The sequence below is a fragment of the Anguilla rostrata genome, chromosome 15 (assembly GCF_018555375.3).
Source record: "Anguilla rostrata isolate EN2019 chromosome 15, ASM1855537v3, whole genome shotgun sequence".
NCBI classification, from domain to species: domain Eukaryota; kingdom Metazoa; phylum Chordata; class Actinopteri; order Anguilliformes; family Anguillidae; genus Anguilla; species Anguilla rostrata.
Window position 1 is genome coordinate 1,817,698 of NC_057947.1, and position 25,593 is coordinate 1,843,290.

A 25,593-nucleotide genomic window follows, 5' to 3' on the forward strand; every position below is an offset into this window, starting at 1 on the left:
TGGCCAATATAAAGGAGTCATGTTTTAATCCAGGATAAAGTCACATCACAAAATGTCAATGTTACGGTTCACATGTATTATGACGTATTTATTTGTCATGTGTTATTATTGTGATGCAGCACACCTCTTCCTGCGTTTATTTCACACTGATAGAGCACACCGCTTCATGTGTTTATTTCACACTGATACAGCACACCTCTTCATGTGTTTATTTCAGTCTCTCCTGCGCACTTTGATGAAGCTGAAGAAGGACAAAAAGTTGAAACAGTTTCAGAGCCATCTGAGTCAGGATTGTCCAGAATGCTTAAAGAGTCTGTCTGAAGATCCTTCTGTACCGGCTAAGTTTATGAAGATGAAGGAATTGTTCAAGAGTCATCAAATTGCTGATTACCCAGAATGCACTGAGAGAGAGCCGGAGGATCCTGAGGCCCTGTACATAGTTGAGAAGATGCTGGAGACCTGTGGCAGTGAGAGGTCTCTGAAGATCACACTCCACATCCTGAGGAACATGAAGCAGAAGGATCTCGCCGACTCACTGGAGAGAGGTGAGCACAGTAAGAGTTTTCCCTCACTGCTACTGTGTATCCTTTAGAATTCTGAACTGAGTTTAGATAGTAAATCTAACAATGATTTATAGCATCTACACTTTCATAATAGTGTTTTACATTGACACATATATCACATATATAAAATGCCACAAATAACATGTATACAAAGGCGTTTACATTTATTAAAATATTGCCTCAAACAGTGAATACGGGGAAAGGTAATTGAACACGATTAAATGTCCTTGAGAGGGGTTTAAATCTTTTGCTCAAAAGCCAGTAACTAGACTACTGTCCCATCAGACAGACTGCCCTGAGTTTGTATACAAGAACCAAAATGATAAAAGTATTAGATTATAAGGACTTCCGGGTGTCATACGCTGTAAAGAAGCTCATTCCAAAAGCAAAAGCATGACCCTGCAAGAGGGTGTTCAAGTCCTAATCGTGCGTCTGCAGATGTGCAGACCGAGAATATGATGACCCATTTATCCTATCCTAATTGTCATTAATTCGCCAAATTCATTGATAGGTCAGTCTACAGAAAGCTGGTGGAATCAACCAACAAGTCAAAACAAGCTCTATATTAGGTTTTAAGATTAGCTAATTGAATTTACTACAAAGCAGTCAAATAGATTAATGTGTTGAAATCATACATTCTTTATTGAATGCAGGCTCACTACTTCTAAATGACAAAACAGAAGACATACAACAAAATAAAAATAAAAATAAGCACACAAAGAACTTTTTAGATAAAGTAAACGATGATATTAAATATATAGCCTATATATTAACACCATCTTTAAGTGTGTGAAATCAAAATAACTCCACACCTTGCTTTTACTCCTTTCTTTTCCAGCCATCTATAAAAAATGAATTTAAAAAAGTCAGTTTTCCAGTTTCCAACATGTATTTTGATGAATATTATTATTATTGTTGTTGGTGTTATTAATTTGTTATTATTTCTTAGTATCTATTCTCAGTACATTAATTATATTTTCTTATTTTATTCCTACTACGTGATCTCAAAGAAAGACTATCTAGCGAGCTTCCCTGTCCATAAGAATTCGGTGGTGAAAATAACTACAACGCGCTCTGACGCGTGACTAGATGACACACTCGCTCGCAATAACGCATTAGCTATTGACACAGCCTCATTATTTCTTATTATATATTTCTCAATAAGTTAAATTAATTATATTTTCTTATTTTATTTCTACTACATGATCTCAAATAGTAAGACATTATCTAGCGGAGCCAAAGAGTGAATCAAGTGTAACGTTAGATGAAATTAAATTGACTGGATGAAATACGTGAAAAAAACTACAATGCGCTTTCGTGCAGGTTACCCACGCTAACTGTTGGTTGATTCACTTCTCCAACAGCAATCCTTCTCTCATGTTATCACAACAAAGCTAGATAACATGGCTTAAAATGATCCACGTTAGAAGTGTTTTATCTGCGTTTTTACTGTCTTGTTAGCTTGCTACGATGACGGGTGACTAGATGACACACTCGCTTGCAATTACGCGTTGGCTATTGACACAGCATCATATAGTAGCTAATATCATTTTCTCAGATACAAAAACAAATGTGTGATGCATTCAATCACCATTTTATTTTGGTTGGTTATTTATTTGAGAATACAGCTATGTCCTCTGGAAATGTAGATCCTACGCTGCTTATGTGCTCACTGCCACTTCATAAAGGCTTGCTAGCCAGCTAGCTTGCTAAAGTGAACCAAATATGTTAGCTCGCTTGATAATGAGGATTGATAAACATAGTGGTCGTATAAACGCATTTAATTAAAAAACTTTCACTAAATATACATACCTTTATTGCGGCAATTGAATCTGTGCAGACAAGTCTTGCAGTGGAGAATATTGGATCTCATAAAAAACACGTTTTCAACGTACAAAAATGCCAAGTTACTAAAAAGTATTGATATCAAAATGACGCCAAGTTACGATACTACAAACAATATAGGCTATCTTGCCTCACCGAAATGACATAAGATGTATCTCAAAGCAATGCTACCCAATATTTCCTCAGTTCTTTCAAGTCACTTGGCCCTGTGTATAAGCATGCACTACATGAACAGGCCAAATATGTGTGGATGGCTCTCTCACAGTCAAGATTGATTGAATAGGTGTGTGTATGTCCAATTTGTATTGGTATGTAGGCCTATGTATTTCGCTGCCCAGGCTTTCTGTTGCGTGAATGATAGTATGTTTCTTGGTACAAGTGTGTTCGTGAATGTGAATGTAAGATGCTGCCAGGGAAATGTCCCCATGCGGATAAAGAAGTTCTCTATGTATGTATGTACAATATGTGTTTTACATGCAGTATTTATTGTACGTAGCAAATATACAATAACTTGCACATGTACTCAAATTCAGTTCAGAAGCAAGTATAAACATGTTTTCTGGAGAAATGTGCTTCCTGTCGTTGCTCAGCAGCAGTTCTGTACATTAATGAATTTATACATTAATTTCAATGTACAATGTTCAATGTGTTCCATGAGGCAATTCGAAATATTTGTCTCTTTGATCTGACAGAAAGTTTGCATGATATTGTGAAATGGTAAGATTAGAAAACACAGGGCCAAGTGACTTGAAAGAACTGAGGAAATATTGGGTAGCATTGCTTTGAGATACATCTTATGTCATTTCGGTGAGGCAAGATAGCCTATATTGTTTGTAGTATCGTAACTTGGCGTCATTTTGATATCAATACTTTTTAGTAACTTGGCATTTTTGTACGTTGAAAACGTGTTTTTTATGAGATATCAGTTCTTTTTGCAAAGCGTTTTATTATGAGAGTGAGAAATGCGACCCTGCAAGAAACGGTTGTGGATTATGGCTATCGTTGTGTGAATCTGTACAGTCTGATGAGCGTGTACCGTTCAGCAGTTTCGGTTTGCTATATATGTAAAACAGTGTCTGTGAGAAAGGATGCAATGGCGTAAGCGTAAACGCATCAGAAACGCAGATGGAATATGGTATGTACTCACGGATTTGACGTCCATCCAACGAGCCTTGACTGACAAAATAATCAACACGCCCGTAGAATTATAACTCCCTAGGTCGCAACTTGTGTAGCCTTCTGTCCTGCTCCGTTGTCTGTTATTTCGTGGAGATGCACTATTAGTGTTTGTAAGGTTTATCCTTCTGTCCTGCTCCATTGTCTGTTATTTCGTGGAGATGCACTTTTAGTGTTTGTAAGGTTTATAAGGCATTTTGATAGGCTAATCTGCAGGTAGGAATCCTCTTCGCCGTTTTGCTAAACTAGAACCGGAAAACATGATAGTGGAGAATAGGAGCAGACGCATATGTCCCAGCAGGCTTTGCATATGAGAGAATAACAACAGTGTGAGAGAAATTAAAATGAAATTACGAAATTCCGTAGTTGAAACAATATGTTTTTAGCAGAATGGGCATGTAGGTGAAGGTTGACATGATCACGGAGTATAGTGCGAAGTAAATGGAGTGACCATGAGCGAGCTTATATTCCTTATCAAATGGTATATATAACAGTCGGTATTGAATATTAGTTGTTGAAGTGGAGGGTCAAATAACATTGCACACATTATTTACCTGTAATGTAATCTATTGCACGAATGTGTTTTTCTCATGTTCAGTGCTAGTAGTTATACTTATGAGTGAATCATGATTTTAAATGTAATGTTTTAATGCGGAGTTGCAGAACGTACTTACGTAGTAATTGTGTGTAGCCTATGTGGCTAGATAGAGAACAGGGCGAGATAACATGGATGTAGAAACGTGGCGTTTGCTGATATGAAAGTTTTGTACGGTAGCCAAGTGAAGAAATATAGTTAATAGAAATGGCACAGTGGTGAACTGGTGTAACTTTTTAATGAAAGGAATACATTTGCCGTGACTTCGTTAGCTAATGCCATAGCTATGCAATGCGTGAAATATCATTAGCAAACCTGCCGGTGGTTTTAAAGAACACAGGCCAGTAAGCACAGAAGAGCTCCCGTTGAATCCATGTGGCTTAGCAATATTGTAGCCGGTTAATAACTGAACGGTGAACGGCGGGTAAATATGGTGCAAAAGCAATAATTGATAAGTAGGCTAGTAGACAATTATTAGTGAGGGTTGAAGCAGGTTAAAGAAACGTGTTCTAAGCTGGGCTTGAACCTCCGACCCCATGTTCCCAAGACTGTAACCTTACCCACTAGGCCACAGGTGGACTAGCTGTTTAAACGGGAAATGTTTTCAGAATACAAATGTATGGGTATTTTGCGTGTGTATGCGCGTTTTTGATTGGGTCGTGTAGGGCAGATTTGGCTGGTGTTAGTGAAATGTCCAATGGGGAGACATGTTGTTAGTGGGATAGGCGGCAGGAAAAATAAGAATGAGAAGAAGAAGAAGAAGAAGGAGAAAACGCAAAATCCCCTTAGTTTGGGGCTTTATTGTGTGGACATGTGAAGTTGTTTATGAATTCTGTCTGTTGAAATGGGGTCAGAATGTACAGAATTTAATGTTTTTAAGGGCTGAGTGTCTGTGGCTGTTGTGGTTATTTCTGTGGGGAACCCTGAAAAGTGCCAAACTCTCGGTGCTGTATAGGTATGGGGGCATGCCCCCGCCAAGGCGTAACTTGGCGGGATGGCATACCTGCCATCCCAATGAGGCACGAGTGACAAACGTCTTATTAGAGAAGTAGCGCGTCAGCTGCTGCAGTTCACACTTGTATTAGAGCTCCCTCTACTGGATAATTCTAATAAATAGCAACTACAACGTTCGAACAGACAAGTACAGATAAATAATCATTGTTTTTTTGTTTACTATACTTAATATTAAAATATCGGGACACATCGGCGGCATAACTGCCGATCCCGATGTCGTCAAAAAAGTCAAATAATGGCCGATATATCAATCGGGCTCTATGCCAGACCTTGCCAACGTGTTACCCACTTCCATCGATATATTTTTGTGTTTTCTCTGAAACTGAGACTTTGAATAAACTGAATAAAATAGCTACATGACAGCTGAGTGAAATATATCCAATTTGTGTGTGTGCGGTTCCAGCAAACCACCAAAGCTGCGCGTTCTCTGAGGAATTCATAAGAGAGTGACGGTGCATATTGCACTTTGAATTTCTTTAACTACTTTTTCTGTTTTGCGTTTTGTCATGCACATTTTAGCACTTTACTCAGTGTTCTTGTAATATGCCTCAATTCATTTTCCCTTAGCCTATATAACAAAACCGCAAAAATTTTGAAATACAAATGTTAAAATTGATTCAGTTGTGTACTTTACTTCAAGAAAATAGTTTTGCAATGTACGGTTTTGTAAGCGGTAGCACACAGGCTTACTGGAGTTAAAACATTACAAGTTGTTGGCTAATGATACGCCCAGCACTGGCTCATGTGACTCTAAAATATCTGACCTGCCCCCCAATGAGTGTTTCAAGCAACTTTCCATATAGCAAGGGATGTTGTGTCTCCCCATCGCAGACTGCCCCCTGTGATGTTCTGTGCAAGGACCCAAACGCAGACCAGGGAAATCCAAAAAACGTTGTCTTTATTCAGTGCGAGGTTGGAAGCCAGGTAATCAGAGAAAGGACGGTGCCGAATCGAGTTTCCAAAAGAATAGTGAAAAACAGGAAAAAAATCAAAAACCAGGAGATCAGAGCGGCGAAGGTACAAAGGGACAGGCAAAAGAGAAGTCAAAGCAAAGCAAAGGTCAAACCAGAAGCAAACAAACCAAAAGGGGCAGGCAAACTCGAAGTCGTACAGAAGGGGTGTCTCCGGAATCTCGATAAACAAAGGCTTACTAAATATCGGCACAATGAATTCGATCAACGTTCTGACCGTGAGCTGGTGGAAAAGACTGACATTTATACACTGGGGAAGGTAACAATCAAGGAGGGGTAAGTGAGTGAGGGAGGAGTAACAAACAACATCCAGGTGAAGAACATTAGGATAACTAATAAAATGACAGGGGACTGACAAAACGCGGACTGGAATCACATAGACAACAATGATAATAGACGGCCTGGGTTAAGCAGGTAAAAACGCGTGCAGAGAGAGAGAGGTGCAGTCAGAGCAAGAGACAGATGCAGGCAATTGCAGAACTCAGCGTTAGAGCAGGCTAGAAAGAAAAGGGGCGGAGCTACAGCGCAGCATGGAAAAGGGGAGACTGGTTAATGTATTAGTATAGTGATATAAACTATCAAAAACCCAAAACTAGTGTGTGTTAGTCCATTAGTAATATTCACATGTTAGTATATTAATGAGGTTAGTACTTTACAATCTGTAAATTAGTAAGGATTAGTAGAAATTAGTAAAACTAGAAATAAGTAGGAAGTAAGTAAAAACGAGACTGGAAGGAAGGGGGGAACCACCCGAATAGTGAAATCACACAAATACAGGGGAGTGAAGCAGCTCAGGGAACACAGACACAGAGACAGTACTGGGGAGACAAGTGACCGGGAAATACAGACTACAACAGTACCCCCCCCCCCCCCTAGGAAACGCCTCTTGGCGTTTTCACCGGTGGCACAGGGTGTTTGACATGAAAGTCTTTAATAAGCTTTTTATCCAAAATGAAGCGAGAGGGGATCCAGCTTCTTTCCTCGGGGCCGTAGCCCTCCCAGTCCACCAGGTAATGAAGGCCGCGACCCCGACGACGAACATCCAACAGCTTGTTCACGGTGTAGGCATCACCACCATCAATGAGTCGGGGGGAGGGGGGGGCTCAGGGGCAGGGCAGAGGGGATGGGTAACGACCGGTTTTAAACAGGAAACATGAAAAGTGGGGTGAATTCTGTGCATGGTGGAGGGTAACTTTAATATAACCGCAGTGGGGCTGAGGATCTTAACAATAGGGAAGGGGCCAATAAAATGAGGAGCTAACTTATGGGACTCGACACGTAGGGGAATGTCTCTGGTGGTGAGCCAAACACGCTGTCCAACTCTGTAGGAGGGGGCTTTAGAGCGGCGGCGATCGGCCGCCACCTTCATCCTGGCGCTGGCGAGAAGCAAGTTGAGGCGAGCGGTCTTCCATGTCCTTCTGCAGCGCCGGATGAAGGCTTCAGCTGAGGGGACCCCCACCTCCTCCTCCTGACTAGGGAACAGAGGCGGCTGGTACCCTAGGCAGCACTCAAATGGAGAAAGTTTGGAAGAGGAGGTGTGTGAGTTTATGGCATACTCTGCCCAGGGTAGCTGATAAGACCATGAGGTGGGGTTCTTGGAGCAGAGGCATCTAAGGACAGTTTCGATAACTTGATTGGCCCGCTCGGTCTGGCCATTGGTCTGGGGGTGAAATCCTGAGGATAGACTAATGGAGGAACCCAACAGTGAGCAGACAGCTTTCCAGAAACGTGCAGTGAACTGGGGGCCTCTATCGGAAACTATGTTAGTGGGGATGCCGTGTAGTCTAATAAGGTGATGAATGAGTAAGTTGGCGGTTTCTTTGGCAGAGGGAAGATTGGTGAGGGGAACGAAGTGAACAGCTTTAGAGAACCTATCAACTATGGTGAGGATAGTGGTGAAAGTGTTGGATGGGGGTAAGCCTGTGATGAAATCTAATGCTATGTGAGACCAGGGGCGGTGTGGGATGGGGAGGGGATGTAACAGACCTGAGGGTGGGTGGTGAGAGGGTTTGTTCTGGGCACAGACCAAGCAGGCAGCCACAAAGTCCAAGATCTCTTGTTTCATGGAGGGCCACCAGAAACGTCTCTGAATAAATGTCCTGGCTCTGGTGGCCCCCGGGTGGCATGAGAGTTGAGAAGCGTGGCCCCAAAGGAGAACTTGAGAGCGGACTTGGGCAGGAACGTAGAGACGATCCGCCGGGCAATTACTTGGACCAGCCTCATCCTCCTGGGCCTTGCGAACCATCTCCTCGATGTCCAAGTGAATGACATTGATGAAACAGCTCTGCGGGAGGATGGTGTCAGGTGAAGGATCCTTGGTGGGTGGTTCAAACTGGCGGGAGAGGGCGTCAGGCTTGGTATTCTTCGACCCGGGGCGGTAAGCAAGGGTAAAGTCAAATCTGGAGAAGAATAGTGCCCACCGGGCCTGGCGAGAGTTGAGGCGTTTGGCTGTGTGAAGGTACTCCAGGTTCTTATGATCAGTCCACACCAGAAAAGGTGTTTGAGAGCCCTTAAGCCAATAGCGCCATTCTCCCAAAGCCATCCTCACCGCCAACAGCTCACGGTTCCCAATGTCATAGTTCTGTTCCGTGGGTGTCAGGCGGTGAGAAAAGTAGGCACAGGGATGGATCTTATTGTCCCTGGATGAACGCTGAGAAAGAATGGCTCCCACCCGAATGTTGGAGGCATCAACCTCTACGATGAACTGAGCCGCAGAGTCAGGATGGACAAGGATGGGTGCAGAGGTGAAGTGGTTCATGAGGGCTCGGAAGGCTGTTTCAGCCTGGGCGTTCCACTGAAATCAGGTCTTAATGGATGTGAGGGCGGTGAGTGGGGCTGCCAGAGAACTGTAATTTCGGATGAAACGGCGGTAAAAATTGGCGAAGCCCAGGAAACGTTGCAGTTCCCGACGACAGTCTGGCTGAGGCCATTCCACAACTGCCTGGATCTTCTGGGGGTCCACCTGAATGCTGCCGGGGGAGATGATGTATCCCAGGAAAGAAGTGGTGTTACAACTAAATTCACATTTCTCCGCCTTGACGAATAAGCTGTTCTCCAAGAGTCTCTGGAGCACCTTGCGGACCTGGATGATATGTTCCTCCTTAGTTTTGGAAAAGATCAGGATGTCATCCAGGTATACAAAAACGAACTTATTTATCCAGTCCCTCAGAACATCATTCACCAGTGTCTGGAAAATAGCTGGTGCGTTTGTGAGCCCGAAGGTGTCCAGTGTCCGGTAGGAGTGTTGAAGGCTGTCTTCCATTCATCGCCCTCTCGAATGCGCACCAGGTGATAGGCGTTGCGCAGGTCCAGCTTGGTGAATATGGTGGCTCCTTGCAGGAGTTCAAAGGCGGAAGCCATGAGGGGGAGTGGGTAACGGTTCTTGACCGTAATATCATTGAGGTCTCGGTAGTTGACGCAAGGCCGGAGTGAGCCATCCTTCTTCCCCACGAAGAAGAATCCGGCCCCTGCTGGTGAGGATGAAGGACGGATGATGCCGGCAGTCAAGGACTCCTGGAGGTATTTATTCATAGCTTCCGTCTCTGGCCGAGACAGAGAGAACAATCGACCTCTGGTGGGAGTGGTGCCGGGCTTCAGGTCAATGGCGCAGTCGTAAGGGCGGTGAGGAGGCAGAGAGGTGGCTCGAGACTTGCTGAAGACCTCTTCTAGGTCCAGGTACTCGGGAGGAACCGCCGACAGGTCCGTCGGCTTCTCGGGAGGAGGTGACTCAGGAACAGAAGAACGGGCCTCTCGCAGACGAGATGCTAAACAGAATGGGCTCCAGCCCAAAATCTTGTGCGAGTTCCACTCCAAGGTGGGGTTGTGCTTCTCAAGCCAGGGATGCCCGAGAATGATGGGTGAGTGGGGAGATTCAATGATGTGGAGCCAAAGCTCTTCTTGATGGTTGCCGGAGAGCCGAACCTTGAGAGGAACGCTGGTGTGAGTGATATTCGCCAACCTCGACCATTGAGCGAGTTGGCCACTAGGGGGCATGATATCTTCTCCAAGGGGATCCCCCATCTCTCGGCGGCCCCAGTGTCCAGGAAGTTCTCCTCGGCCCCGGAGTCGATGAGGGCGGTGGTCCCTTTGGTTCGTCCCTCCCACTCAATAGTGACAGGCAGGCAAGTCCGGTGTTTTGAGGAGGATTCGGTTGGAATCATACCCACTAGTGCTCCTCGACACACTAGCGGGCGTTGTCTTTTTAGCGGGCAGGCTGCGACATAGTGGCCTGGTTTCCCACAGTAGAGGCATGACCTGGTGTGCATCCTTCTATCCCTCTCCTCCTTGGTCAGGCGAGCACGGTTGACTTGCATCGGTTCCGGGTCCGACATCATGACTGGAGGTTTGAGATTGGTAGAAGGTGCAGCAGTGGTCCTGGACCTCTCAGTGACTGCTCGGTTGTAGACCCCTTGACTGCGAGCCTGTTGGCGCTCTTGGATGCGTGAATCCACGCGGATAGCCAGGGCAATGAGATCGTTGAGGTCCTCGGGCAGGTCCCGGGTCAGCAGCTCGTCCTTCACGCTCTCAGACAGGCCATTGAGGAAGGTGTCGTACTGAGCTTTCTTCTCCCAGCCACTGGCGGTAGCCAGAGTACGAAAGTCGATGGCGAAGTCCGACACCGTCATTCCCCCTTTGCGCATGCGCAGGAGTTCTTGCGCTGCATCATGGCCGTGCTTGGAGCGGTCGAAGACCCGTTTCATCTCTTCTGCGAGCAGCGTGGATGTCTGCACGCAGGGAAGCCCCTCCTCCCAGGTAGCCGTTCCCCACTTCTTAGCTCGCCCGGTGAGCTGCATGATTATGTAGGCAACTCGGGCCTGCTCAGTGGGGAAGGTAGCTGGCTGTAGCTGGAAGATCAGCCGGCACTGGGTAAGGAATAGGCGGCAGCCACCAGGTTCTCCGTCGTACTTCTCCGGAGGAGGAAGGTGGGGTTCACGAGCAGGTGCAGGTGGAATGTCAGGCGTAGCGGGAGCCGCAGGTTGCTGGGGAGCGAAGCCAGGTGAGGAAGCCCGGAGTGCAGATGTCAGCTCCGCCACGCAGGAGGTTAGGGTCTGCAGCTGGTGAGAGACCAACTCCAAGTGGGACTGGTGGCGTCCCAACATGGCTCCCTGTTGCCCAAGTACAAATTGTACCTGGGCAGGGTCCGCTGGGTCCATCCTGGTCAGAACGTATATTCACGAATATTCACATGTTAGTATACTAATGAGGTTAGTACTTTACAATCTATAAGTTAGTAAGGATTAGTAGAAATTAGTAAAACTAGAAATAAGCAGGAAGTAAGTAAAGCGAGACTGGAAGGAAGGGGGGGAAACCACGAAAACCCGGAACCACCCGAATAGTGAAATCACACAAATACAGAGGAGTGAAGCAGCTCAGGGGACACAGAGACAGTACTGGGGAGACAAGTGACCGGGAAATACAGACTACAACAGCCCCCAGCTCATGTGCAGGAGCTTATAAAATACAACTTGGGGAAGTTTGAATAAAGCATAATGGCTGGACATGTATTCCACCCATGGAAGCTTTTTGGTTTTTTCTTTTAATTACCGAAGCTTATGCAAATCAAACAAACAGCTAAAGAGGAAGGAAAAATATTAACAAACAAAAAATAACAAAACATTTTAGCCTAACATTATGTAGTTTAAAAAAAAAATTTCATTAGGGGTTCATTGATTACAGTAGTTAATAATCAAGATGAGAAACATTTTTTTAATCATGAAAGCATTTTTTCACTTTAATAGACTTCACCGTCCCTTAGGTAGGGGTGGTGGAGTTCATGCAGTTTGTAAGAGTAAGAATGAGTAACTATGTTTTGATTCATGATAACATTTTTCCTATGTCTTATTAACCTACATTAATGTTACATGATCTGGCACCTGAATTTTCAATACAGTGATTTAGGGTTTCATTTTATGCATTTGCCTCTACGGCAGAGGTTCTGCCAGCCAGAGGGAAATAGGCTACTTGCGGGGTTCTGGCAGTAGGAGGCAGCAGAGTGTAACTTTTTCTCTATGTTTTTTCCTCAGAGACAGCTTCCATAATTCTGTATTGATAAGTTGTACTTGATGTCACACTGCGTTGTATTTCGGGGTGACTGGCCATCTTTAGAGAAACGCTTAGCTCTGTGGCTTTGAGATATCATTCGTACGCTATTTGGGAAAAATAAAGCCCCAGCTAATAGTGGTCTCGCATCGGGTACCATACTTAGGATAGTGGTCAGCGTAGGCGCCATTCAAGTATTTTTATGGATCCAATCCCTAACTCATATTATAAGTCTGCAATGTAAAACCTGTGTAAGACCCTGGTCAATCCCGTTTTGCCGATTTCTCAGAAAACACAGTTAATTTTTCATGTTCAATGTCAGAAATGCTTCAGCTATAATCAAATAGCAACATATAAATCATTAACTTACCAGAAAATAACAGCAATTTTCTTTAATACGATTCCAAAAATTAGCTTCCCTCTTCCATGTAGCTAGTCACTCTTGTTGGAGGGATAGCTACACATCATCACACACTGGCAGTAGGTTGGGAACGCGGAATCAAGAAAGTGTATTCTCCTTTTCACCATAATGAAAAAAATAGCCATTTGTGTTAATTCAATCAAAAATGATTATAGCGAGATGCTCGTGTCAGCAAGAAATTCAATTTCAAGGATGGAGTGTATGTAATTCTGTGTGAGGTGTGTAACATACTGATAGAAGTATGTAACACTACGATACTGTATTTGTGAAATACTGTGAAAACTGAGGGCCTTAATATTTTTCTTGATAGTTTCTTCTTAAAATCTGTTATTGAAAGGGAAATTTTAATCTTGTTTTAAACAATTATTTATCATATTTCTCTTCAGATGAATCCTTAAAAAGAGCCCAGCAGGCACTGAAAATGCATCTGAAGCAGAAGTTTGAATGCATATTTGAAGGTTTAGCGAAGCAGAGCAACCCAACCCTTCTGAATGAGATCTATACAGAGCTCTACATCACAGAGGGGGGAAGTGGGGGGGTCAATAATGAACACGAGGTTAGACAGATTGAGACATCCAAGAGACAAACCACACAGGAGACTACAATCCTCTGCAATGACATCTTTAAGCCTTTACCTGGACAAGAGAAACCCAGAACTGTGCTTACAAAGGGCATCGCTGGCATTGGGAAAACCGTCTCTGTGCAGAGGTTCATTCTGGACTGGGCAGAAGGGAAAGCCAATCAGGACGTTGATTTCATCTTCACTCTTCCTTTCCGAGATCTGAATTTGAAGAAGGAAAGAGCATTCAGTCTGATGCAACTTCTGCAGCACTACTTTCCACAACTGAAAGAGATCAAAAGTGTTGAAGGTGATGAAGTCAAAGTGGTGTTTATCTTTGATGGTCTGGATGAGTGTCGACTTCCTCTACATTTCCAAAGCAATGAGATCTGCTGTGATATAACAGAGTCATCATCAGTGGATGTGCTGCTGACCAACCTCATTAAAGGGAATCTGCTTCCCTCTGCTCTCCTCTGGATCACCTCCCGACCAGCAGCAGCCAATCAGATCCCTTCTGAGTGTGTCCACCAGGTGACAGAGGTACGAGGGTTCAATGACCCACAGAAGGAGGATTACTTCAGGAAGAGAATCAGAGATCAGAACCAGGCCAGTAGAATTATCTCACACATAAAGTTATCCAGGAGTCTCTACATCATGTGTCACATACCAGTCTTCTGCTGGATTTCTGCTACTGTTCTGGAGACAATGTTAGTTAAAGTAGAGAGCGGTGATCTGCCCAAAACTCTGACTGAAATGTATACACACTTTATGCTCATTCAAGCTAATGTGAAGAATCAGAAGTATCATGGCGCTGATGAGACAGACCCAAAGAAGATGTCAGCATCAGATACAGAAATCATCCTGAAACTGGGGCAGCTGTCTTTTCGACAGCTGGAAAAGGGCAATCTGTTATTCTATGAAGAGGACTTGAGAAAGAGTAGCATTGATGTCAGTGAAGCTTCAGTGTACTCTGGGGTGTGCACAGAGATCTTTAAAGAGGAGTGTGGGTTGTATCAGGAGAAGGTGTACTGCTTTGTGCATCTGAGCATTCAGGAGTATCTGGCTGCCTTGTTTGTATTTCATTCATGTGTAAATGAGAACAGAAATGTACTCAGAGCAGAAGAATCAAAACTTCACAGTGACAGAGTGCAGCTGTCTGAGTTACACAGGAGTGCAGTGGATCAGGCCTTAGAGAGTAAGAATGGACACCTGGACCTTTTCCTCCGATTCCTTCTTGGCCTCTCTCTGGAGTCCATTCAGTCTCTCTTAGGAAGACTACTGACACAGACTGGAAATAGATCAACTGTACCAGACCAACAGACACAGACAGGAAGCAGATCACCTGTACCAGACCTACAGGCACAGACTGAAAGCAGATCACAGTGCATTGAGAAAACAGTCCAGTACATTAAGGAGATGATCAGAGGGGAATCTTCAGCAGAGAGGACCATCAATCTGTTCCACTGTCTCAGTGAAATGAATGACAACTGTCTAGTGGAGGAAATCCAGAATTCCCTGAGATCAGGGAAACTTTCGGATAAAGAGCTGGAACCAGACCAATGTTCAGCTCTAGCCTTTGTATTACTGATGTCAGAGGAGGTCCTGGATGAGCTAGACTTGAAGACCTACAACACATCAGCAGCAGGTCATCAGAGACTGCTACCAGTAGTCAGGAACTGCAGGAAGGCCATGTGAGTATTATGTCATTAATAATGTAGATGATTGCCAGTATTTTCCCACCTTGTATTTCTAGTGAGAATAAAGTGCAATAAAATTGCCGGAGAAGAGAAAATTTGGTTAAAAAAAAAAGATTTATGAATTAAGATGTTTTAACTAGTCCTCTATCCAGAACATAGGCAGCATGAAATGCAAAACCTCATCACGTATCATATGTGATTTAATGAACTATAACTATTTACTCATTTAATACATTTTCTTATTATTTGCAAAGATAGCCATTGTGAAATAAATAAGGCGTTCATTGATAGGCAGAGTAATCTGATGGATCAACCTTTGTCAGAACATACAATTCAAGCAGATTAAAATGAATAAATGCTATAGTAAGTAACAGTATTAAGAAAAGGGACCTTATTTTGGTGACAACACAGGCACAAACACACCTGGAATTTCTTGTCATATTTTTCACTTTCGAAGATTGAAAGAAAATGGATATCCGCACAATGGATTACAGCTCCCAATACTTTGACTAAAAACAAGCAAGGCAACGTTTCAACCCAACAGGGTCTTAATCAGGCAAATGACCACATGATCGGTAAAAAAGGTATATATAGGCAGTAAGCCAATGACATCACATCGACATCACTGTCAGCCAATTAAGTAGGCCATAGAACATTGGCCATTCGATAATATGTTTAAAAAAAAAAGTAGTGCAAATACATACAAACATTTAATAATACCACAATAGAAAAATATATAGAGGTACATAATAGAAAAAGTATCAAACGACATACCAACAAACAAGTAAAACATTTTTTACATATCATATAAGAATAATAGTTAAAAAACCTCATGGTATAATAAGCAGAAGACCAATTACAAGATGTTTTTTTAGCCACTAGCATACTAGGGCACTGGAAAAGAGAGCAAGAAAGAAAATCACAAAAAAAGGTTTTATGTCAAATTCCTCATTTAGACCATTGGGGGACATGGTATTGAGGAAATAGATCCAGAAGGTTTCACGTTTAAGAAGCCTTTTTCCAAGATCACCTCCCCTATGAGGCTTCTCCACTTTTTCCACGCCAACATCTCAATGCACTGACATTATGCCCGGCTTGTTTAAAATGAGCAGCCACAGGGTTACGTTCATCCCCAGTTCTGATATTACTCCTATGTTCGCTAATCCTGGTTCGTAATGCTCGCGATGTTTTTCCCACATAAGCGAAGCCATGTCAGGGTAGTGGGGGGTAGGACCCAAACGCGGAGTCAAAAAAACACTAAATCCACAGAGTAAACACTAAACCAAGAGTTGCTTTTAATCAGAACAAAAACCAAGGGAACAAAAACAAAGCCGCGCAGGGAAAGTCAAAAAGGACAAAGTTCTTAAAGTGCAAAAACAGAGGAAGAGCAGAAATTCCAAAAAACAAAGCAAAAACAGAACACGGGCAGGGAGGATAACACTCACGGCAAAAACACTGAGTAACAAGAACGAGCACAAGCTGAAACACAATCCAATACGCACACAAGGAACAAACAACCAACAAGGATCCAGCACCTGAGTCAGGGAGAAGGGAACTTAAATAGACACGACACTGACGAGACACAGGAGGGCACAATGAACAATCAGGCCACAGAGAGGGAAGGGAAAACGAGAACCAAAAAACAATAGTTGAACAATTGAAAACAATACAATTAAACAGGGGGAGCAGGACACAAAACAGAAGTGCCGCCATCTGGCGGCCCAACAAGGAAAACACATAACCATGACAGTTTTAAATACACTGGTGTCTGAGCTTTAATCTCAATATAAACCGCCACTGGGTCCGTACAGCCTGCTCACTGCTTATTCCTGTATTTTAATGTATATACACAAATGTGCAGATGTTCCTCTGTCATACAGTACTGCACTGCTGCCCTGCTCTCCCTGGGAGTATCGGGGCTCCCCCACTCCCTGCCCACTGATCCCTTAGCAGTGTGCAGCACCAGGGGGTCCTGAGACGGCCTCAGCACAGGGGCTCAGCTGATCTAGCTGGACTCAACAAGACAGGAACGGACTGGACCAAACTGACCATACAGAACAATACCAAGACTCTACATGAAACAGATACAAACACAACACAGGACTGGGCAAAAGACACGGAGCGGACTCACAACACTACATGGAACTGGACATGGACACTACACTGGGGTGGACTGAGACTGACAAAGAAACGGACTGACACAGACACAGGAACAACACGGGAGACCTACAAGGAAAGACAAAGGGACAAGCAGGCGGGGAGGCACACGGCAAGACCGACAGACACACTAAGAGACAGACAGACAGGGAAGGAGAGGGGTGAACTCAAAGACTGACACACGGACTGACAAACTGGCAGACAGGACAAAAAACAGGCAGACTGACACACCGACAGACAGGCAGACAGGCGGGAGAACAGATTGGCCGACGGGCCGCCGGCCTGGGGGGCAGATAAACAGGCCAACATGCTGGCCGACAAACACGCGGGCAAACAGGTAGACAGGCAAGCGGGCAGACAAATAGACAAGGGGGCAGGTGAACAGACAGACACACGGTTGGGAACAAAGATGGGGCGTGGTCTCTGGTAGCTGGGTGGGGGCAGTGACGGCTTGGGAACACTAGGCGGCGCGAGAACACTAGGCGGAGTACGGACACCAGGGGGCGCGACAACACTAGGGGGAGCATGGATACCAGGGGGAGCAGACACCAGGGGGCGTGAGAACACTGGGCGAGGCAGGAACACTGGGGGGAGCAAGAACAATGGGAGGCGCGAGAACACTAGGGGGAGCACGGACACCGGGGGGAGCGACAACACTGGGGGGAGCACGGACACTTGGCATGGCATGGACACTAGGCATGGCATGGACACTAGGCATGGCATGGACACTGGGCAAGGCAGGTGGCTTCGCCTGCGGGACAACAGACGGAGCAGGTGGCCCCTTCAGGGCTCTGGACGGCTCGGGAGGCCTCTGCAGGACGGCGGACCGGGCGGGCAGCTCCTGTGGGACGGTGGGCTCCGGTGCGCTGGGCTGGGAGTACTTCTCGGCCAGAGGGGGCATATCCGCGACCCCCGAGATACTCCTCCCAGTGGAGTGCCGTTGCTAATAGGGCGTTAAAGTCGCAACACCCCTCCAGGCCAGAGTAAATTAGCCCGCCGTGGAGGGGGTCCCTCATGTTGTCCCTAAACAACTGGCACACTATAGACTGGGGCAGGTCCGTCTGTGCGGCTACAGCGCTGAACTCTCTCGCGTAGTCCAATAACAGACGCGACCCCTGGCACGTATCAAAGAGTCTGTCCGCCCACTGTCTACTGGACAGGGGGGCCTGTCCAACGGCAGGACCTGGCCCGGAGGTCCCCCCAGCCACCACCGTGTGGCTGACACTCAAAACCGGTGGCATGACTACACAAGAACAAACCTCCGGAAACGGGAAGGGGGGAAGAGAAGGAAAAAAAAAAAAAAACTCAGCTGGGTCCAGTAGTGGCTGGATCCTTCTGTCAGGGCGGGTGAGGGGATGGACCCAAACGCAGAGTCAAAAAACACTCAAAATCCAGAGTAAACGCAAAACCAGGAGTGTTGCTTTTAATTTGAACAAAAAACCAAAGGGAACAAAAGCGAAGCCGCGCAGGGCAAGTCCTAAAAAACAAAGTAAAATTTTAAAAACTAAGGAAACAAAGAAAATCCAACAATCCAAAAGTAGAAAACATGGAACGTGGGCAAAAACACTGGAGGCTACTCTTAGGAGGAAACACACGGGGCAGAAGCACGATCAGAGGCACACACAAACAAACCAACAACGATCCAGCACCTGAGTCAGGGAGTAGGGAACTTAAATAGACAAGACACTGACGAGACACAGCAGGGCACAATGCACAATCAGGACACAGAGAGGGAAGGGAAAACGAGACAACCAAAAAACAATAATACAATTAAACAGGGTACAAGCAGGACACAAAACAGAAGTGCCGCCATCTGGCGGCTCAACAAGGAAAGACAGACACGGAAACACAGAACCATGACAGTTTTAAATACACTGGTGTCTGAGCTTTAATCTCAATATAAACTGCCACTGGGTCCATACAGCTTGCTCACTGCTTATTCCTGTATTTTAATGTATATACACAATGTGCAGATGTTCCTCTGTCATACAGTACTGCACTGCTGCCCTGCTCTCCCTGGGAGTATCGGGGCTCCCCCACTCCCTGCCCACTGATCCCTTAGCAGTGTGCAGCACCAGGGGGTCCTGAGATGGCCTCAGCACAGGGGCTCAGCTGATCCCTTAGCAGTGTGCAGCATCAGGGGGTCTTGAGACAGCCTCAGCACAGGGGCTCAGCTGATCCCTTAGCAGTGTGAAGCACCAGGGGGTCCTGAGATGGCCTCAGCACAGGGGCTCAGCTGATCCCTTAGCAGTGTGCAGCGTCAGGGGGTCTTGAGACAGCCTCAGCACAGGGGCTCAGCTGATCCCTTAGCAGTGTGCAGGATAAGGGGATCCTGACTAGCTGGCTGGTAGCTGTTGGCTGCCTAGCATGAGGAACCGACTGCACACAAACCAGATTTGTGTCAACAACCGTCTGTCTCTTCTGAGTTGAAAACTCTTTGGTTTTCCCCATGGTCATAGATTACAACGGGATTTTGTATGTGTGCAACCGCATATTTGTACCCCAGTGAAACAGGAAATGGTGAAAGGCAGCAAACAGTTCCGGGGGAATGAGATCAATTAAAAAAAAATCTAATTTCATTAGATGCCACTTTGTTTTATTTTAAATATTCTTTTGGGGTGCCAATCATTTTGACCCCTACGTTTTTGAGAGTAATACTATTTTTTATAAGAATTATGTTTAATTAAAGTGAAAGTAAGCAGTGTGTACAAATGTTTGAGCAGAAAATTAAAATCATTATGTTTAAATGTTTCTTTTATACAATCGTTTATGCTTATTTTAATGAAGAGTGCCAATAATTATTCAGTACTTGAATGTATGAACTCTTCTTTGCAGACTGAACAGCTGTGACCTCACAGAGAAGTCCTGTGATATTGTGGCCTCAGCTCTCCAGTCTTCAAACTCACCCCTGACAGATCTGGAACTCAGCTACAATAACCTGGGAGATTCAGGTGTGGAGCTGCTCTGTGCTGGACTGATGAGTCCAAACTGTAAACTGCAGAGACTGGGGTGAGTAGTGCTGTGTACTGTGTTACATTAACTAAATAGAATTACTGATTATGGAAATGTAAGGGTTTGAATTTTGTCACAGGGAAGACTAATTTCCTGACTCCATTCATTTTCAAAACCTCTAACCTGAATGTCTGTGTAAATACAGTTTTGCTCATAAGATTATTAACTGGGGTGTGCTCATATGAAATGATGGGCAGCTTGACCCTGTATCCTGGAGAGAGAGACTAGCTGCTGCTGCCAGGCATTCATCTAAGTGTTCTCTGACATTAAGACCTTCAATCCTGGGAGGTAAATATCCTGCTCATCCAGGAATCTAAAACCAACCCTGGGATTAAGCTAATTAATATTTACCCCATTTGGGTAGCGAGACTATATAAATATCACAAGGCATGACTTCTGTATTATTCTATTAAATAACATTTGACTGACTCTAGCAGCTATCCATGAAGATTTGCATATCCTGCTAGTGAAACTAACAATATGCCTGGTGAGTACCTCAGTAAGGGTGTTACCCCAAAACTTTAAGTTACTGTTGCTACCCCGGTTCTCTGAAGAGTAGAAAGATCCACGTATTGGGAATGACATCTGGTCATCCAATTGCACCAAGTGTGGCTTTGACAGCCAGTAGCGCATTCAATGTTACAGGAGACTACTGCCCTCTTGGAAGAACATATGGGACACTGTAGCGCTACTACTCTTCATATTCACTTCTCATGTGCGGCAAGCAGGGCAGTCTTGGTGGATCTCTCCACTGGAGTTACAACAGTAACCTAAAGTTCTCTTTCATCATCTCGTGTTTGAGATCCACCTATGGGGAGATATGGTCAACTCCCAGAATGCCTTATGCTCACAGCTGAGATGCTGTCAGGCCAGCAAGGGATGCCTCCTCCCCTGAGGGGAGGGTGGTGTCTGGCACATCCCGTGTAGGAAAGTACTAAACAGATTCCACTGCTCAATGCTATAGCCAGGGCCATGAACAATGTTTTAAGATATACTTTATTTAAGATATACTTAATTTGTCCTCTGCATTTGACCCATCCTAGTTACTTAGGAGCAGTGGGAAGCTGCCTGTCTTGTGCTGAGGCAAGTGCCGTGGTCAAGGGCACCTGCAGGAACACACCTAACATGCATGTCTTTGTGAAGTAATAAAACCCATAGCAGATGAGGGGAGATGTGTGCACCTTACACAGAGCTCACCCCCAGAACTGAGTGGTCTACCGGCCTCCTGGTGACGTTCAGTCAGTATCTGGAGAAACCCACCCTACCGATGAATAAATATCCTGCAAGGAGATACCCTGGTATAGGGTCCATGATGCAGCCATTCTCCTCGTAGAATGAGCCCTCAGGCCCAAGGGGGGCATTATCCTCTTTGAATCATATGCCATAACAAGAGTTCCACAAGCCAGTGGGACAGCCGCTGCATAGAGATGATTTCCCTTGGCAGGCAGGGGCCCAGGTGACTAAGAGCTGGTTGCTCTTTCTAAAAGCATTAGTCTTTGTCATATACGTGTGGAGAACACAGCTTATGCAGCAGATGCTCCTCTTCAGAGGAGAAAGGTGGTGGGTGAAAAGCGGCAAGCTCCAACACCTCACATGTGAAAGGAGGGAAGCTTTTAGGCATAAAGGCTGGATTTAGCTTAAGATAAAGCCTGTGCATCTTAGGGGAGAATATTGTGCATGAGAGATGCACTGAGAGCACATGGAGGTCACTGACTCACTTAGCGGAGGCTAGTGCGAGCAGCAACGCTGTCTAGAGAGACAACAATTTTAAATCTCTCATGTATAGACTCAAACGGCCTTAGAGACAGAGCCTCCAGCTCCAGTGATAAATCCCAAGGGGAAATGAGCGTTTTAGCAACAGACAGAGAACAGTGAGCCCCCTTCATGAACCTGTGAATGAAGGGGTGCTGCCCCACTGCATGGTCTTTCAACCCAACATGACAAGCAGTGATAGCTGCCAGGTAGACCTTAATGGTAGGAAAGGATTTCTCTTTATCCATAAGGTTCTGTGAAAAGCACAGCACGTCAGAAACAGAGCTCTGGTAAGGCACTGACTGACGAGTGGCACACCATCTTTCTAACACCTGACACTTATTGTCATGAAGTGACCTGGTAGAGGGCGCTCTCGTGCTCTGGATGGTTGCAGCCACGCGAGGGGGAAGCCCTAATGCGTTGAGGATATGCCTCTCACGGGCCAAGGCCATAGAGCTACTTGCTCAGGGCAGGGGTGGTGTATTTCACCGTTCACCTGAGACAGGAGGTCCGTGCGTAGCGGGAGCGTGCATGACTGTACATAAGGGAGAGGGATAATCACTGCGGTAACATTTCCACAATCTGGGGATGGAGACACCATTCCCCGTTCAGTGGGTTTCTCCTTGACAGCAGATCAGCGCTCGTGTTCAGAATTCCTGGAACATCAATCAATCAAATTTTAATTGTATGGCGTATTTCACAGCAATTGTCACAATACGCTTCACAGACAACCCTGGCCTAGACCCCCACAGGAGCAAGCCTAAAGCAACATGGGTCACACGTAACCACAGAAAGTGACGGCTGCTCCAGACCAGCAGTCTGTGGGCTAGACCATGGAGCTGGAGGGAGCGCATGCCACCTTGGTGATTTACATAGGCTACCGCAGTCATTATCGCAGCATACGAGCACATGATGACCCCTCAGACAGGGAAGAAAATATCTGAGAGCTGTCCATATAGTTAATAGCTAAAAGATTTGATTTACCATGTAACCCTCCTGAGACCCCCCACCCCAGAGAGGGATGTGTCTGTCCTTTTTTTCTGTATGAAAACGATCCTGAGAGGGGTTCCCTGAGTGTTAAAGTCTGTTTTCCCAGTGACGCAGAGTTGCTGAGTGCTTGTGTTTGGAGATCGCACACAGGGCTGAGGTGGAGGGATGAAATCCACCTCATAAAGCCCCTCATTCTTAACAGCCCCAGTGGCAAAACCTGAGAGGCTGCAGTCTGAGGCATGTGTGATACTGTACTCTCGAGCCGGGCTTGAACTGAGAGAGACATACTCTGAGAGATAAAATGCAGTCCGCTGATAAGCAAGCTCACATGGATACAGAATATAAATCCACTCCCAAGAACGTTACACTCCAGGATGGGGAGAGATTGCTCTGAAACCAAGAGACATCAGATGCGTCAGAACTCGCTGAGTGTCCTGCACAACTCTGGGTTTTGAATTGGCAATAATCAGACAATCGTCTGTACAAGTCAGTATTCTGAGCTTCATTAGTCTTAATGGAGCCAGACCTGCCTCTACACAAATACAGAACACCCGTGGACTCAGGGAAAGGCCGAAGGGTGGAACTGTGTATTTGTAACAAACACCGCGATGGGCGAAGTGGAGGAATTTTGTGTGAGGGGGATAAATGCTTACGTGGAAGAAGGCATCTTTCAGATTTACTGATGTGAAGTAGTGATGTTAAGTTAATTAACTGTTAATTCTTAATAAGAATGTTGATTCATGAATTTCTATAGATTAAACATTTAAATGTCAATACACTATTTCAATGGATAACCTAATGTTGGTGATTTGATTTCAAAGAGACGTTTCTAAAAAATTTTAATTAGAGAGTCATGGTTCCCTCTGCTGGCAGCATTAGTGAAACGTTATTGGTCCATTCCTGGAACATCAGTGCCATCTGAGCACGTCTTCTCAGCTGCTGGTCTCACCTTCAGCAGACTGCTCTCCAGACTGACCCCAAAGCACATAGACATGCTCATACTCCTTAACAAAAATGCTTAAGTATTAAGTTAAGCATATTTTAAGTCATTCTTTTTATAGACCATGGAGTAGATTTAAATCTAATCAGTTAATCATTATTAATCAATTTTTGGGTGCCAACGATTGATTAAAAGAATTGCACAACATTTTCCAATGTGAAAGAGTGCTGTATGTTAACATTTTGAAATTATATTGCCTCAAATGTTTGTTTAACACTGAGATCCAAGATAGGAAGTTGAGAACCGTCCTTCTTTGGGTGCTGAAAAAAAGGAAAATAAAAACTATGTTGGGTTTGATCTCTGGGAACCACACATATTGCCCCTTTTTGTAAGAGGGAAGGAATTTATTCCTCTTGAACATGGAAGCACTCTCTTGTGTTTGAGAGTAAATGACTCTGTTGAAATGGGGGGGTCACTCTGAACTGGAGTCTGTAGCCCTTGGCTATTGTCTGTAGCCCTTGGCTATAGTAGCGCTGCAGTGTTCTATGTGCTCTTCCAGGAGGGCAGTAGCTTCCTTTAGCATTGGACGCGCTACTGTCTGTCAAAGCCTGACTTAGTGCATTTGGATGCTTCTATGGAGGTCTGGACTGGATGTCATTCCCTAGAGTTGGCTTTCAAACACAAGATGGAAGAGAAGTTTATTTATGGCACCAATGCAGTGATTTGTTCAAGCAGAGATGCACACTTCAGTCAGTGTGTAAGTAAGCCACGTACTTTGGATGCACTGTAAGAGAAAGAGTACTTTATCATATGTCAAAATATGAGAGTTGCCAATAACCATGAATAGAAAGCTTTAACAGTATTAAGAGGCAATCATTTTATTTACAAGACATGGTAAGATGGACTGGACACTATGCTATAAGAGAGGAAAGGACATGCACCTGAAGAGATTGTAAGATAAAGAAAAGGAACACAATGAAATTGTGAAGCATACCAAAAATTCTTTTTATGTAAAGACTTTGGATAATGAAGTAAATTGTTTGAGCTTCCCTTAAATGCTATCCAGAGAACATCTCCCACAATCCACACTAGTTTACATTTAACAAAATGAAGTCTGACCTTACCAAAACTCTAGTAGCTACCACCATCCCCAGGATACCACCCCCCCCCCCTTCTACAGGGACAGGGGTGCTGCATGGTAATTATACTGACAGTAAATAAGGGACTTTGTACTACTGGTGTGCCCTAATGATTAAATCTATCATTCCTGTATGTGTTGCATGTCCTCCTGCAATGGTTTACAGTGATGGTCCTTCTATGGACTGTTTTATACTTCTGTGTAGTCTGCATAGTTTGCATGATTTGCATTGTGTGTCATTTGCAAACGGCAGAGCATTTATGTGGCATGTTGTACAGGTACAGGTTATGATTTTCCACCCACTTACACATATCTTCAATTCCACATCTTTCATATCCTTTAATACATTTTTATCACATCCATACTGTATGCTACGGGAACGAGGCACAGACGAGACAGACAGTGCTGGCAACATGCCTGTAGAGGACTTTTATTGTGACAGCGGTATCACAATGAATGAAGACGGGAAAAGTGAAACACAAGATGAGATCAGGCTACTCAAATGTTGGGGAAAGCAAAAGTGCTAGGGAAGTGCAGGTGGGTCCAAAATTCAGGCCATGAGGAGGGGCACATCCGAGTCTGCCACAAAAAAAAAAAAAAACGAGAATCAGAGACTCTGTTAGTCACTCAGTGAGGGGAAAGCCAGCACACCCCTGGAGTGAGACCATGAGGCCTATATAGGGCCAGCAGCTACTCAGGCAAAGGGGAAAGTGGTGTGGAAAAA

At 44.9% G+C, this 25,593-nt stretch overlaps 1 protein-coding gene and 1 long non-coding RNA gene across 2 annotated transcripts in view; both read left to right on the plus strand.

The window, feature by feature from the left end:
• Nucleotides 1-25,593, plus strand: part of LOC135240546 (uncharacterized) — a 132,769-nt gene that overhangs the window by 21,440 nt on the left and 85,736 nt on the right. The gene's annotated exons all lie outside the window — the stretch shown is intronic.
• Nucleotides 1-25,593, plus strand: part of LOC135240538 (NACHT, LRR and PYD domains-containing protein 3-like) — a 32,629-nt gene that overhangs the window by 322 nt on the left and 6,714 nt on the right. The window contains exons 2-4 of the mRNA XM_064310133.1: nt 218-554; nt 13,011-14,874; nt 19,873-20,046. Coding sequence (XP_064166203.1) covers nt 236-554; nt 13,011-14,874; nt 19,873-20,046 — 2,357 coding nt within the window. The 5' untranslated portion in view covers nt 218-235. The remainder of the gene's footprint in view (nt 1-217; nt 555-13,010; nt 14,875-19,872; nt 20,047-25,593) is intronic.